A 16599-nucleotide genomic window follows, 5' to 3' on the forward strand; every position below is an offset into this window, starting at 1 on the left:
CGTACCCAGGACATCTTCAAGAAGTGGTGCTTCAGAAAGGTGACGTCCATTATTAACAACCCTCCCCCCACCCATCAACCAGGGCATACCCTCTTTTCATTGTTATTGTCAGGAAGGAAGTACCGAACTTGAAGGCACACACTCAGTGATTCAGGAACAGCTGCTTCCCCTCTGCCATCCGATTCCTAAATGGACTTTGAACCCACGAACACCACCCGACTTTTTTAAAAATACATAATATTACTATTTTTGCACCATTTTAAATCTATTTTATATATATTTACTGTAATTGATTTTTTCCTATATTACCACATTGCACTGTACTGCTGCTAAGTTAACAAATTTCATGACACATGCCAGTGATAATAAACCTGATTCTGATAATGTTAATTGCATCTTGACCAAAGTCTAGTACATTCTATGAAGTATAATATTTCTCTGTACACAATTACTTATTGTGCAAACTTACCAAGAACAAATAACTTTATCATTTCACACATAATGATGACAGCATCACCACTGACTGCAAATAAACAGACAATGTTAGATTAAGTAGTTAAGGACTTTTAAAAGTCTTATTCCCCACGACAGTAATCGTTCCTTGCAGGGAGAGAATTCCATCTCTGACAGAACAATAAATATTCATAAACACAAGAAATCCAGAGTAACACACACAAAAAGCACACCCACACTGCCTGTAAGGAGTTTGTACGTTCTCCCCGTGACCGCATGGGTTTCCACCAGGTGCTCTGGTTTCCTCCCACAGTCCAAAGACATACCAGTTGGTAGGTTAATTGGTCTTTGTAAGTTGTCCTGTGATTGGGCTAGGGTTAAATTGGGTGATTGCTGGGCAGCATGGCTCAGAAGGGCCGACTTCACGCTGTGTCTCAGTAAATAAATGAGACGCTGCCTGATCTGCTGAGTTTCTCCAGAATTTTGTGTCATATATTCCCCCAGCCAGTTCAGATCGGCAACACCTCCTCGACAATCCCCATCAGCACAGGTGCACCACAAGGCTGTGTGCTCAGCCCCCTGCTCGACTTGTTTTGTGTGGCTAAGCACAGCTCCAACGCCATATTCAAATTTGCTGATGACTCCACTGTCCCACAGGCCAAATCGGTGATGGTGATGAATCAGCATGCAGGAGGGAAACTGAAAATCTGGCTGAGGGGAGCCACAACAACAACCTCTCTCTCAATGTCTGTAAGACCAAGCAGCTGATTATTGACTTCAGGAGCAGGAAACCAGAGGTCCATCAGCCAGTCCTTATCAGAAGTAGAGAGGGTCATTCAAATTCCTCGTTGCTGTCATTTCAGAGGATCTGTCCTGGGCCCAAAACATAAGTACCATTATGAAGAAAGCACAGCAAAGCCTCTACCGTCAGGGTTTGTGACGACTCGGCATGACATCCAAAACTTTGACAAACTTCTATAGATGCATAGTAGGGAGTATATTGAGTGGCTGCATCACAGCTTGGTGTGGAAACACCCTTGAACATAAAACCCTACAAAATGTAGTGGATACATCACCGTTAAAGCCCACCCTCCACATCTACACAAAGCGTTATTGTAGGAAAGCAGCACCCATCATCAGAGATGCCCACCACCCATGACATGCTCGCTTCCCGCTTTTGCAAAAGCGGTGTAGAAACTGGTCTCGAGTCTGGTGATACATGCTTTCAAGCTTTTGTATCTCCTGCCTGATGATAGAAATAGAGAGGATGTCCGGCGAGGCTGGGGTCTTTGATTGTGCTGGCTGCTTTTTACTGCGGCAATGAGAAAAGGAAGAGGTTCTCTTTGGCAAAATGGTCTTTAAGCTTTGTGCTACAATGCCACAAAACATTGCACAAAATGGATTTTAGCATTTTAACCACAATGTTATTTCTTAAATGGGTGCATATAGATTTATCACTACAGCTATGTAACACTTCTAAAAAGCTATTCTACTTATTCCACATTAAATCAAATAAGCTCCTTACCTTTTGTTTTCTGGTCTGTAAAATAGAAGTACAACAACTTACTGATCAATTCCTGGAATAAAGAAATAAACAGAGGGAACAGAGTGGAATTAAGTCACGAACTACACAACTATTACTTTCAAAAATTGTTCTTTTGCATGAATTCAATCTGAAACACAGTTGGTAGATATAAAGTAGTATCTTATTTGGGTGACACACACACATACAAGCCTTTGGAGTCACTCAAGAGAGAGGCTGCCTGACAACCCACCCAAGATGACTGTTAATTACTGTGGTCTCTGAGTGGTATTCATGCAATGGAGAGGTCATTGCATTCATGTCTATTAGGATATCTCAGTCAATTGGATGTCTCCTGGTCTGCAATTTACTATTAAGTGCTATCATCTGAGTTCTATCCATGCAATGGGATGTCGATTGCATTCATGCATATGCAGACATATATCAGTTAAGTGGGTGTCCTGATCTGCAATTTACAGTTCTGAGTTGCATTTTGAATTCAGTCCGCAATCCACATTCAGGTTTGAAGACTGGTTGCTGAAGTTCATATTTGCCATATACCCTAACTCCAGAATACACCTTAAGAGGAACTGATTGGAATTAAATCATTAACTGCACAACATTACTTTCAAAAATTATTCTTTTGGATGAGAATTCAATCTGAAGTTTGCATCTTTTCATATCTCAGGAAAGAATAGACAACGTTGATCAACAACACAGAGATGCAAAGTAATCAAGTCAGATTGGAATATTCCTAGTTTAACATAACATTTCAGAATGTTGTACCAGCTATGAATCCCTTAAAAAATTATATATCCTGCTGCAAGGCACAGAACAATGAAATAAATGGAGCTAACTAGAATTCCTAATGAAGAAGAGAAGAGGTTCTACAGATGCTCGAGACCTAAAGTAACTGAGTTACTATGCTGGAGGAACTCACCAGGTCAGGAGCATCTATGAGGAGGAATAAAGAATCGACATTTCAGGCCAAGACCTGCCATCAGACCATTAAGGGCATAAGACATGGAACATAATTAGGCCATTCAGCCCGTCGGGTCTGCTCTGACATTTCATCATGGCTGATCCATTTCCCTCTTAACCCCATTCTCCTGCCTTCCCCCTGTAACTTTTCATGCCCTGACTAATCAAAAACCTATCGACTTCCACTTTAAATACACCCAGTGACTTGGCCTCACCAGCCACTTGCGGCAACAAATTCCACAGATTCACTTCCCTCTGGCTAAAGAAATTCCTCCCCATCTCCACTCAAAATAGACATCCCTCTACTCTGAGGCTGTGCCCCCTGGTCCTACACTCCCCCACCAAACGGGAGATCCTATCCACATCCACTCCATCCAGGCCTTTCAACATGCAGTGGATTTCACTGAGAATCCCTCCTCATCCTTGTAAATTCCAGTGAGTAAAGGCCTAGAGCTATCAATCGTTCCACAGACGATAAGGTTTTTATTCCCAGAGTCATTCTCATGAACCTCCTCTCAGTCCTATCTGATGACAGCACATCCTATCTCAAACAAGGGACATCAAACTGCTCACAATAATCCAGGGGAAGCCTCACCTGTGCTCTTTAAGGTATTACATCCTTGCTTTTATATGCTAGTCCTCTAATAAAAACGAATGCTAACATTGCATTTGCCTTCCTCATCACCAACTCAACGTGCAAATTAACCTTTAGGGAATCCTGCACAAGGACGCCCAAGTCCCTTTGCACTTTGGATGATATCTCCGAGAGAGTCAATCATTTCAGTTTTTCTATGTCTTCTACTTATTCTTTTTAATCTTAATTTTGTTTTTTAGACTGTCGGAGCCTGTGACTTACAGTCTGTAGTTCGGTCGAGTGAGCTAGTGCTCTGCTGTCCCCGAGAAGCCTCCAGGAGAGAAATGTAAGCACGGGCTACCATGAGGAGGAGCTCAGAGATGTAGCTGATCACAGTACATTTCTCCCCAATTAAAGCATCAAGGTAGATTGAAACATTGAGGCAAACGCAGAGGAAAGCAAGTGATTCTCGCAGGGGCCGCCGGCTCAAGTCACTGCCATTGGAGGGCCACTGGGTCCTGATGCTCTTGAAGAGGTTATCGAAATTCTGAGATTTCTGGATTGAACTGTAGTATGTATTGGCCTCTTTCAGTTCGATGGTTTTCTCGTGTTCTCGCCCATTCTTTCCTGTTCCAGATTGGCGGGCTGGGGACTTGGGTAATCTGTTAGCTTTTGTTTGAGGGAGGCGTTGGGGCTGGTTGGGGTTTGCAAGTCTTTGTTTCTTTTTCTTTTCACGTGGGGGTGGGTTGACATCTTTCAACTACTTAAAGTTTTCTGTACTCTATGGCTATCTGGAGAAGACAAATCTCAGAGTTGTATTCTGCATACGTACTTTGATAATAAAATGAACCTTTGGTTTTTGAATTTTCTCCGCATTTAGAAAATAGTCTGTGTTTTTATTCTTTCTACCAAAGTGCTTGATCATTCACTTTCTGACAGGGTATTTCATTTGCCACTTCTTTTCCCACTCTCCTAATCTGTCTAAATCTTTCTCCAGCCTCTCTGCTACCTCAACCCTCCACTTATCTTCATATCGTCCTCGTACTTGGTCAGAAAACCATCAATTCTGTCATCCAGATCATTGATGTACAATGTAAAAAGCAGCAGACCCAACATCATCATTATGTGTTGTCATATGACATCATCATTATGTGCCGTGTCATATGACATCATCATTATGTGCCATGTCATATGACATGGGTGATCATGGTTTTGACCATAGTTGTTCTTCACCATTGCCTTCTTCTGGGCAGGGTCTTTACAAGATGGGTGACCCCAGCCATTATCAACACTCTTCAGAGATTGTCTGCCTGGTGTCAGTGGTCACATAACCAGGACTTGTGATATGCACCAGCTGCTCATAGGACCATCCACCACCTGCCCCCATGGCTTCACATCACCCTGATCGGGGGGGGGGTAGGCTAAGCAGGTGCTACACCTCGCCCAAGGGTGACCTACAGGCTAATGGAGGGAAGGCATGCCTTACACCTCTCTCGCTAGAATTGTTATCTCTATCCCGGCACCCAACACTGACCCCTGCAGAACACCACTAGTTACCAGCAGCCAAGCAGTCAGCCCAAAACATCGACAGTTTATTCCTCTCCATGGATGCTGCCAGACCTGCTGAGTTCCTCCAGCATTTTGTGTGTGTTACCCCTAAAGAAAATTTGCTATAACTCGTCATCCACTCTGATCTCTCTTACAATTCCCACGTCAAAACCTTAACTAGAACATTTATTTACATTCAGTCTAATACCATACAGCCAATGTGATTAAAAACTTTAAAATACCATACTAATTTAAAATATGTCATATAGAAAAACATGATTTCATAGTTGGAACGAAGGGACTGGAAATAAAAATGGAAATACTAGAAATAGTCAGCAGGTCAGGCAGCATCAATAAAGGGAGCAACAGATGTTTCATCAGAATGGAGAAGTTCAAATTAAACTGCGGATAACAGACATTCCACCTCTCCCGGAAGATCCGGGAGTCTCCTGCATATCGATAGTGGCTCCCTGACACCCGGAAATTATACACAATATCCCGGAAATCGATTTTTTTGAGAGGGAGAGGGGGCGGGAGAGCGAGCATCCTGATGGGTCGTGCTAAGAGTGGTCCCCAACCACCGGGCCGTGAGGAAACAATATGATTTGGTGATATGATTTCCTCATTCCCTGTCACGCACTGTTGAACTTTAACGCACGCGAGGTCATTACACATGCGTCATCCATGTCAGCGCGGGAAGATCAACTCCTCGAGCTTGTAAATGACAGTGGGCTGTAAAGTATGTTTGACATAACATCTCTGCCGGCATTCTGGATCAAAGTCAAGGCTGAATATCCTGAGATAGCCACAAAAGCACTGAAAACGTTGCTTCCATTTCCAACATTTCTCTGCGAAGCGGGCTTTTCTGCAATGAATGCAACGAAAACTAAATTGCGGAATAGACTGGACATAAGGAACTCCCTTCGAGTATCGCTGTCTCCCATCAACCCCTCGATGGCACCGTCTTGTTGCAGGGAAACAAGCCCAGGGCTCCCACTGATTCAGCGATACTGGTGTATTGCAATGATTTTATATGTTCATACGAGGAAAATAAGCGCTGTGTGTTTAATATCCAAACATTACTTAAAATGTTATGATGCTATTGATTTGTAATTGATTTATCACTATATTCATGCGAGGAAAATATGCGCTGTGTGTTTAATATTAAATTCGTTAGGTAAACCCTTTTAGAAATGAAACTGAGTGGATTAGCCACTTATAAGTGACTTATAGTTGCCTTATCACATATATTCCCGTCGTGATTAACACACCCCACCCCGGTCGGCCGGTCCGCAAGAATGTTGTCAATGTTAAACCAGTCCGCGGTGCAAAAAAGGTTGGGGACCCCCGCTAAGTAGACCTATCAGTTTTCTCTGTGGCGGGCTTTACAGTCGACCTCAAAAATAATGACAGTGCTGCTCACTGCACTGTTTGCAACAGTGACTTTTCTATTGCCTATGGTGGGTTAAAATGTAAAAGACATGTTGAGGTGAGTTTAACAGGTGTCATTCGTTCATTGGCATAGCTAACGTTATTTTAAATAGCTGGCTGCCTGCTAAGGAGCTACGCTATTGATGTCCTACGTGATGAGACCAAACTCCCTGTGGACTTGCTTAAAGTTGTAATAGAATAAAATTGATAATATAAGTACATATTTTAATGTCACATTTTCTGCATGTACCCAACTTGGTTTACAAAATCACTAAACAAAGTACTGTATTACATACACCCTTGGAGGTCGACCGGGGGAGGGGATATGGGGTTGCGGGGGGCGGGGGGTGCTACCTCCCTGAAATGAGTTTTTGCAGGGTGGGATGTCTGGGATAAGGAGGAAGAGCAAAGCAAACAAGATTAAAGATTAGCTTTATATGTTACATGTACATCGAAACGTACGGTTCGATCTACAATCCGCAGGTGTCGGCCCCTCCATTGACGCTGTCTGATCTGCTGAGTTCCTCCAGCACTTTGTATGTTGCTCAGGATTTTCTCTGGCCAAAGTACGGAAATTCTAACAATGCCAAAAGATGTAATGGAAGCAACTCATTGATTTTCAAGAGCAAAATAAAACTTCCAGTCAGGTACCTCCTGGTCATTTTACCCAATCCAACCAATTCCTTCCCATCGCTTTTAGAGATGCCAGCTATGAACCCATGCTTTAATGCTACGACTTGCAACGGCAGGCGAGCACTGAGCGTCTCTCTCAGTGGCTGCCAGATGCAGGTTACAAACGAGGCCTTAAGAATACAAGCTGGAGATGGTGAGTATTCATTTAAGATCAAATAGAATGAAAACCAACCGAAAGAGCTACCATCAAGTTAAAAACATTACCATCGGGTAACTGGGGTTATGTGGAATATTTATGTTAAAGACAACTTACAGCCGCAAGGCCATTGAACTTACTTTCTTGAATTTGGCGGATTCCATTCTCTCTCCCAAACCCGCCCCCGTAGCAGATTCCCTGACGCCATTCGTCCAATGCATAACTGTTGTAACCAACTCCACGTTATGGCCGCTACGATTGGTTAGTTGTGTTGTCAGTCAATCATGACCGCGCTCCTACCTGTTATGACGTCAGATTTGAAGCTTCCCGGCGACTGGTCAGCTTCACCAATCACTTTTATTACGATATAGGGGCGGGGTCGCTCCGACAGCACGTCCCAGTTGTTGATTGGCTGGTTCCACCATCAGTCAACCGCCCACTTTAGTTTCGACACTGCGGCTTGCCTTATCGCTCTGTCGAGGGCCGTCACAGCAAACCGCCTTCGCCGCTCCCCCAAACTGCGTCACTTCCGGCGGCGGGGCGAGCGCGGATTGGCCGAGAGTGGGTGGTGCGAGTGGGGCCGAGGGGAGGAAGGAGCCGGGCCCGGGGCCGGGGCCGGGGGGAGGCGTGTCTTCCTGCGGCTTCGGGAGCCTCGGCGGCTGCGTGAGTCAGTGAGTCCGGCGGCATGTTCAGAAACGGCGTGGCCTCGCATGACAGCGCCTCCCCCGAGAAGAGGAGGCGGATGGTGAGGGTCTGGTGCGATGGCTGGTGAGTGAGAGGCGGCCGGCGGCGTCCGTCCCGTCCCCCGGGTCCCCGCGCGGTTGTGCGGCCTCCGGTCGGCCTTGTTGTCAGCCCTCAGCCCTCAGCCCAGGCCGGGCTCCGAGTGTGATGTTTACATCCCGGTCCTTTACCTGTCCCGATCTCTCTCCCCCCCCCCCCATTACTCCTGTTAAACATTCGTCCCGATCTCCCCCCACCCGCTTTAATTGCCTGTCCCGATCCCCCCCACCCTCTTTAAATGCCTGTCCCGATCTCCCCCCACCCGCTTTAATTGCCTGTCCCGATCTCCCCCCACCCGCTTTAAATGTTTGTCCCGATCTCCCCCACCCGCTTTAAATGTTTGTCCCGATCTCCCCCACCCGCTTTAAATGTTTGTCCCGATCTCCCCCACCCGCTTTAAATGCCTGTCCCGATCTCCCCCCACCCGCTTTAAATGTTTGTCCCGATCTCCCCCCCACCCGCTTTAAATGTTTGTCCCGATCTCCCCCCACCCGCTTTAAATGCCTGTCCCGATCTCCCCCCACCCGCTTTAAATGTTTGTCCCGATCTCCCCCCACCCGCTTTAAATGTTTGTCCCGATCTCCCCCCACCCGCTTTAAATGTTTGTCCCGATCTCCCCCCACCCGCTTTAAATGTTTGTCCCGATCTCCCCCATCCTCTTTAAATGCCTGTCCCGATCTCCCCCATCCTCTTTAAATGCCTGTCCCGATCTCCCCCCACCAGCTTTAAATGTTTGTCCCGATCTCCCCCCCACCCGCTTTAATTGCCTGTCCCGATCCCCCCCACCCTCTTTAAATGCCTGTCCCGATCTCCCCCCACCCGCTTTAATTGCCTGTCCCGATCTCCCCCACCCGCTTTAAATGTTTGTCCCGATCTCCCCCATCCTCTTTAAATGCCTGTCCCGATCTCCCCCCCACCCGCTTTAAATGCCTGTCCCGATCTCCCCCACCCGCTTTAAATGTTTGTCCCGATCTCCCCCACCCGCTTTAATTGCCTGTCCCGATCTCCCCCCACCCGCTTTAAATGTTTGTCCCGATCTCCCCCACCCGCTTTAATTGCCTGTCCCGATCTCCCCCACCCGCTTTAAATGTTTGTCCCGATCTCCCCCCCACCCGCTTTAATTGCCTGTCCCGATCTCCCCCCACCCGCTTTAAATGTTTGTCCCGATCTCCCCCACCCGCTTTAATTGCCTGTCCCGATCTCCCCCACCCGCTTTAAATGTTTGTCCCGATCTCCCCCACCCGCTTTAATTGCCTGTCCCGATCTCCCCCACCCGCTTTAAATGTTTGTCCCCATCTCCCCCACCCTCTTTAAATGTTTGTCCCGATCTCCCCCACCCTCTTTAAATGTTTGTCCCGATCTCCCCCCACCCGCTTTAATTGCCTGTCCCGATCTCCCCCCACCTGCTTTAAATGTTTGTCCCGATCTCTCTCCCCCACCTGCTTTAAATGCCTGTCCCAATCTCTCTCCCCCATTACTCCTGTTAAACATTTGTCCCGATCTCCCCGCACCCGCTTTAAATGTTTGTCCCGATCTCCCCCACCCTCTTTAAATGTTTGTCCCGATCTCCCCCACCCTCTTTAAATGTTTGTCCCGATCTCCCCCCACCCGCTTTAATTGCCTGTCCCGATCTCCCCCCACCTGCTTTAAATGTTTGTCCCGATCTCTCTCCCCCACCTGCTTTAAATGCCTGTCCCAATCTCTCTCCCCCATTACTCCTGTTAAACATTTGTCCCGATCTCCCCGCACCCGCTTTAAATGTTTGTCCCGATCTCCCCCACCCTCTTTAAATGTTTGTCCCGATCTCCCCCATCCTCTTTAAATGCCTGTCCCGATCTCCCCCCACCTGCTTTAAATGCCTGTCCTGATCTATCCCACCCACTATAAATGCCTGTCCCGATCAACACCCACCCGCTTTAAATGCCTGTCCAGATCTATCCCACCCACTATAAATGCCTGTCCCGATCTCCCCCCACCCGCTTTAAATGCCTGTTTTAATCTCAACCCTCTCCCCTTCAATTCTTTCCCCCATTCTCTCCCACACCTTGGAATGCTTCTCACATTTACCACCTCCTTAAACACTCGTCACAACTTCACCTCCTTGAATGCTTGTCAGGATTTTCTCCCTAAATTCTGTTCCAGATTCACCTGCCCTGCCACACCCACACTTCTAAATGCTCATCCGAATGTACTGTTCCCTCGCAAATGTTTGAATTGATACCTCCCTCATAACTATGTGTCCTTGTTCTCTTTCCCCTACTTAAAATGCTCGTCCGGTAGCCAATTCCTCCCCACGAACTACTTGTCTCGGACTGCATTCCTCCTTCCCATCTTTTAAATACTTGCACTGTTCCCTCCTTTTCAACTGCTCATTCCTTTCTCCTCTTTCAATGCTTACCCTTTCCCTACTCTCCCCTTGTTACACACTTTTTGCCTTTTGACCATTTGGGAATATAGGTGTAAAAAACCTCCCCCTCACCCCCAGTAAAGAGGCCTCGTGGATTTAAATTAATCGGACCTACATGTGACTGCAGACACTACAGTTCCATCTACTCTTAAATCTCCTATGATCGGTCCAGCAAGTATTTGCTGAGGCTCAATTAGTAATGGTTTAATAAAAGCAGACCTCGCTACCAGTATTTGCACCGTGATCAAATTATTAAACATAGTTGTAAGTTTAGTTTTAAAAAAAAACTTTTATTCCATCAACTATCTCTTGTTGAGCACTTCTGAGGTGACACTCTGAGGCAGGAAGTACCGTAGCATTAGGACAAGGACTGTCAGGATGGGAAACAGCTTCTTTGCCCAGGCCATGAGTCGACTGAAATCCTTGCCACCAGCCAGGTCTCATCATGTATGGAGCACCAGTAGCAATGTACAGTTTGCTTTTTAATTTGTGTCATATATGCACCTTATTATCTGTTAATTTATTTGTGGTAGTATGACTTGTGTGTTGAGTAAGTTATATTGTGCACATTGGTCTGGAGCAGGGTTTTCCCAGCCTGAGATCTACGGACCCTTAATGGTATTGGTCCATGGTATAAAAAAGGTTGGGAACCCCTGGTCTGGAAGAAGGTTGTTCTACATGTGTACAGTTGAATGACAAAGTTGGACTTCACCATTCAGGGCTGTGATCATAGACTTGGGAAGTGGGATGTGGTGTGACCCTGCTGGGCCAAACAGCCACCAGTGCTCTCAGTTTGCATAATGTTTCCTGTTAATTAATGAGCTGGTTTAAAATATATATTTCTAGTAGTAGGCAGAGAGAATGTGGAAGCTTGGTGTGATTTTGGAGTAGCACTTTAGTAGTTGAATCTAAAAGTTCTGTGTTTGAGTTCACGTCAGTACCTTGGCCACCTTCGGCAATGCTCTCTTTTCCCTTATTATTTCTGGGAACAGATGTGATTAAGTAAAATTTCCTGTCTTTTTTAGAAACTGTTTTAAATGTTTACTTGAGCTAACTGTAGGAACCACATGTAACTGGGTGAAACCTTGCACTTCCTATCCATAAAAGATTTATTAGAAATGTAATGAATTTCATCCCTCTGTTAACTGAGGGATTGTGTACTTTTCTGCATTAAATGTTAATGAATTGTGTTCTTTTTTGGAGAAGGAAATTGATACCATTCATATCTGGCTGAAATAACATGTTTTTCTTTCAAAGGAAGTATTGAGCAGGATGTACTCAGATGTTGCAATGGAAAGGACATATACTATCTTTCGAGACAAATGACTTCATAATTGCAACACACATCAAAATTGCTGGTGAACGCAGCAGGCCAGGCAGCATCTCTGGGAAGAGGTACAAAGATCTCCCCCTCCCACTTTCGTATCTCTTACTCACTCTTCCTTCAGTTAGTCCTGATGAAGGGTCTCGGCCCGAAACATGGACTGTACCTCTTCCTAGAGATGCTGCCTGGCATGCTGCGTTCACCAGCAACTTCGATGTGTGTTGCTTGAATTTCTAGTGTCTGCAGGATTCCTCGTGTTTGCGACTTCATATTGCAGTTGGGTTTTTTTATGTATTGGCGTATTGAAGAAAAAGGAGCTCTCTGTTATGCCTCTGTTAGGGAAACTACATTCTTAAAACCTTCAATTCTCAAAATTGCATTTTGTTTTTGGGCAATTTTGAGAATTGAATGTTTTAAGAATGTAGTTGAGGGATAGATATTGGCCGTGGGGCTCACTGGAGAACAACCTGTTGTTCTCTGAAATAGTGCCGATTGCTCTCTGTTCTGCCATCAGGGACAGCAGACTATTCTGCAGTTTGCTGTTTCATCTGAATTTCCCAGCAATGGAGCCTATTACCGTACGGGAGTATTAGCTACTGAAGGAAAGCTGGCTTGGATCTGTTGTGCAGAATGGCTTTTCTCTGAACTGTAAGTACTTGGTAATTCTATGACATGCGTTATGATGGCGTTGCACACCTCTTGCCCCTCTTGTGGCTCTATTCCATTACAGAATAAACCGCTTGGGTAATGGTGACCTCAGAAAGTGTTTAGTTTGAAGTATTTCAGGCTTTTGAACCAAGGAGGATAACTTCACTCAATTTCACCTGCCCCATCCCTGAAATGTTTCCACAACCTATAGGCTCACTTCCAAGGATTCTTCATCTCATGGTCTCAATATTCATTGTTTATTTATTTATTACTTTTCTATTTGCACAGTTTGTTGTCTTCTGCATTCTGCTTGAACACCCAAGTTGGTGCGGTCTTCCATTGATTCTGTTATGGTTACTGTTCTCTAGATTTATTGATTATGTCTGCAAGAAAATGAATCTCGGGGTGACATACTGTATGTGTGCTTTCATAATACATTTACTTTGAACTTTGATTTGGAGAGTAATTGTACACATAATTGGTTAGGTGAAGAAGGTGGAAGATAACAGGACAGGGTAGGTTCACTAAGGTGAGAGTGAAATATTTTCACAGGAATGGTGTGGTAATAGATATTGAAGTACGAGACCCTTGTATCTGTCCAAAGCCTCCTATTCAGAATCAGGTTTGGTATCACTAGCATATGTCATGAAATTTGTTAATTTAGCAGCAGTACAATGCCATACTTGGTAAATACAGAAAAAAAATGAATTACAGCAACTATATGTATATTAGTTACGTTAAAATAGTGCAAAAGCAGAAATAATTTTAAAAAATGAGGTTGTGTTCATTGTGCACTTAGAAATTGAATGGCAGAGGGGAAGAAGCTGCTACTAAATTGCTGAGTGTGTGCCTTCAGGCTTCTGTACCTCCTTCCTGACGGTAGCAATGAGAAGAGAGCATGTCCTGTGATGGACGCCGCCTTTCTGAGCCGCCTCTCCTTGAATATGTCTGGGATACTACAGAGGCTAGTACCCAAGATGGAGCCGATAAACTTTAGCTTCTTTCTGTTCTGTGCAGTAGCCATCGGCGCCCCATACCAGCCTGTCAGGATGCTCTACGTGATACTTTGTTTTTCTTTAACTTTTCTATCCTTTCCCATCTTAGAATTTTAGCTATTAGGTGGTTAAGAGTATGAACTTCTATAGTAGTTACGTTTTTAAGTAACATTGGCCTCTAGTGTTACAAGTTTCTAACGGTGAAAAATCTCATAAATTGAGAGAGAAGTTCTACGAATGACGTATGGAATCCAGCAGAGAACATCTCAACTTCTTTTAAACTGGTGATATTTTCCCCCCTTTTCCTGACAATTTTTTTCTTACTTTCTTCTCTCTTTTCCAGATAGAACATAGAGCACTACAGCACAGCACCAGCCCTTCAGCTGAGAATTTCTTATTTAAATATAGTTTCTCCTGCTGTGGATCTCACCTGAGGGAATTAGTTAGTGCAGCCTGCCAAACTGAAGTAGGGCTGTGACACACCAGTATTTACCAAAAACAAATTGCATTCAAATCTGCTCTCATACCATTCATGCTACCTCTCTGAGGTTAGGTCAGCATATGAAAGATTAAATGTGTGAAATTACTCACTGTTTAACTACCTAAGCCATTGGAGGAACTTGAAATTCTAGTTTATATATATAGTAGTAAAGTTAAAATAGATAAGTTCATATCTTGGTTCAGATGAAGCTGTACATTCCCATTGTGTTATTCTTTTATGTATTGTGGCTCGCCCACGCGGCAAGCGAACCGGCTCCAGCAGTCGCGGGCGAGTCCGCAGCCAGCGGCAACCGAGGGTGGCAGACCTCGGCCCGGAAGCCGACATCACAAGCAGCAGGGGATGCTGGGAGCAGGCACTTAAGCGCGCACGGATTGAAACGGTAAACAGATCAACCAGACCCTGTTCTACTCAGTGTGTTGCTTTCACTCGTTGCGTATCAGCGCGACTACAGTATCATTGATTTTTTACAAAGCTGCAATTGCAGTTGTTATCTCATAGTGTCTTTGTCAATTAAAATGATAGTTTTATTTAACACAACTAAGGCATTGCACCTTATGTTTGTGGTCAAGATGCCGCCTACATACAAGGCTCCTTTGGTCGCCATCTTCTGGATAGATCATGAAACCACCCTTTTCACTTCTTTTATGTCTTTTATGTTTGTTTCTCATCTTGAGTGTGATTCTGGAACTGTTGGAGCCCATGTTTTGCTGTTTGAAGATCGTTTGGGTGCTTCAGCGCTCTGTAGTTTCCGAGAAGCAGAGCCTTGTGGCAAGAAGGCCGAGGATGGTGCACAAACTGGTGTTTGACACCATTTTGCCGATCATAGCTTCCATTTTTTGCCAATTGAAGCGACGAGAGTGAATGAAACATCAAGGCGAGTGCAGAAACTGGAGATCATTTGGGTGCTCCAGCGCTCTGCAGTCTCCGAGAGGATCCCAAGAGGCAGAGGCAGCGTGAGCGAACCTTGTAGCGGGTGGGCTGCAGGATGGGCGCAAGCCGATGTTTGGGTCCATTTCGCCAATTGTTTGCTGATTAAAGCGGTGAGGAAGATTGAAACGAGTGCAGAAAGTGAACGCTGGATCTACCAGAGAGGAGAAAGCCTGCCACTGAAGAGGGAGTTGTCCAGGTCTTTTCTGTGTTTTGGATATGGACTTTGGGGTATAGACTTTTTTTTCAGTCTTATAGTTCTTATATTCGTTTTTTTTAACCGATCTCTTTTTTTTGTGCAGGAGGAGGGATTTAGAGGTCGATGTGCCTGTCCATTTTGTAGTTCAAAGTACATTTATTATCAAAGTATGTATATTATAAACAACCTTGAGATTCGATTCCTTACAGGCAGCCAATAGCAAACTATTACAAAAGACCACTAAACCCTGAATGAGCAAAATAAAAGAACAAATTGAGCAAACAAGGAAATAACACTCAGAACTGAAGCTCACTGAAGTGAGTTCACAGCCACAAAGCCAGTCAGCACTGCAGTTGGTCCAGGAGCCAATCAGTTGGAGGCTACAGCCTTCGTTCAGTGCAGAGACGAGTCAACCTTGTGAGCAGCGAGCTGAACATCCCTTGGCCCCGAAACCCTCACTTTTTCAATCTGGCCTGGCACTTAAATAGGCCTAAGATCGGCCTGTTCCTGCTCTCGGAACAAGGAAAGGCATGTCTGGTTTGTGATGCTATATTACATCTAAATAATGATCGAGCACAGTATTGAAAAACTTCTTCCTTCCTGTTGCTTCTGTAGAAATTGGCACCTTAGACAGGAGGGGTCAAGAGTTGTGTAGAGTTGATTAATTTTTTTTGAGGAAGACGATCCATTTGATTTATTGAATTTGGGAGGGAGGGAACGTTGAATATTGAATTTGAATCGTGACAAACTCATCAGATAAGGCGAAAGGCTTGGGGAATACAAAAAGCTGGATTCAAATCTGGAGCAAATGTTCATGCTTGCTTGGTGTTTCAGTGACTTGAAAAAAACAGTTTTCAGATTCTACAGGTGCTAGCTTTGTTGCATCTCACAATTTAATAAGTTGGACTTCCTCGTGTCCTCTAGTATTTGTTGTTTCATGAACAAGGACACCAGAGAGGAGTACTGGTAGATATATGAAGCAGTTTCTTTATTTGACAGAATGGGACACAGCAGACATCAGATGGAGACCCTCTCGGAGGATGAAGGTCTGAACCCAATGCTACACTATTTTACGTGCTAAAGATCAAAGGACGATTCCAGATTTACAATTCATCCACAATGCTTTCTCTGACTACACTCAAACTTCACACCTCCTGCTTTGCACCCACACTGCAGACACCCAAGTAACGAATTTAAATCAGCATTGTCTCGTCTTCCAATTAACTTGGTTCTCAGTTCTTACGAACCCTTTGTTCGGAGTTGCATTTTGGGTTTAGTCCACAATTCATATTCAAATCTGAAGACTGGGGGCTGAAGTCAGTTGCTAAAGTTAGTTGCTATATGTGCTAACCCCCCCAAAAAAGGCTGTAACAGAATTCATGAAGTTTTAAAAGAAAAGACCCTATGGTGGGGTTCAATGTTATAAATAAATTATTTTATAAATCGGGGGTTCCCTCGGTTAATGATAGGGGTCCATGG

The 16599-nt window shown here is 44.7% G+C and overlaps 2 protein-coding genes across 5 annotated transcripts in view; one reads left to right on the plus strand and one right to left on the minus strand.

Annotated features, from left to right (window-relative positions):
• cenpx (centromere protein X) overlaps positions 1-7630 on the minus strand; it is a 40053-nt gene extending 32423 nt beyond the window's left edge. The window contains exons 1-3 of one of the 4 annotated variants that reach the window (XM_063030555.1): positions 7479-7624; positions 1979-2030; positions 470-523 (exon numbers count right to left, since the gene is read on the minus strand). In XM_063030555.1, coding sequence (XP_062886625.1) covers positions 470-523; positions 1979-2030; positions 7479-7559 — 187 coding nt within the window. In that variant the 5' untranslated portion in view covers positions 7560-7624. Of the gene's footprint in view, positions 1-469; positions 524-1978; positions 2031-7478 lie in introns of all 4 variants that reach the window. The other 3 variants (XM_063030557.1, XM_063030559.1, XM_063030556.1) reach the window with 3 other exon arrangements.
• Positions 7631-7908: 278 nt separating this feature from the next.
• The window catches only part of pcyt2 (phosphate cytidylyltransferase 2, ethanolamine), a 46164-nt gene continuing 37473 nt past the window's right edge, over positions 7909-16599 (plus strand). The window contains exon 1 of the mRNA XM_063030560.1: positions 7909-8106. Within this exon, the coding sequence (XP_062886630.1) occupies positions 8024-8106 (83 nt within the window). The 5' untranslated portion in view covers positions 7909-8023. The remainder of the gene's footprint in view (positions 8107-16599) is intronic.

This window comes from Mobula hypostoma, chromosome 22 (genome assembly GCF_963921235.1).
Source record: "Mobula hypostoma chromosome 22, sMobHyp1.1, whole genome shotgun sequence".
Taxonomy (NCBI): Eukaryota; Metazoa; Chordata; class Chondrichthyes; order Myliobatiformes; family Myliobatidae; genus Mobula; species Mobula hypostoma.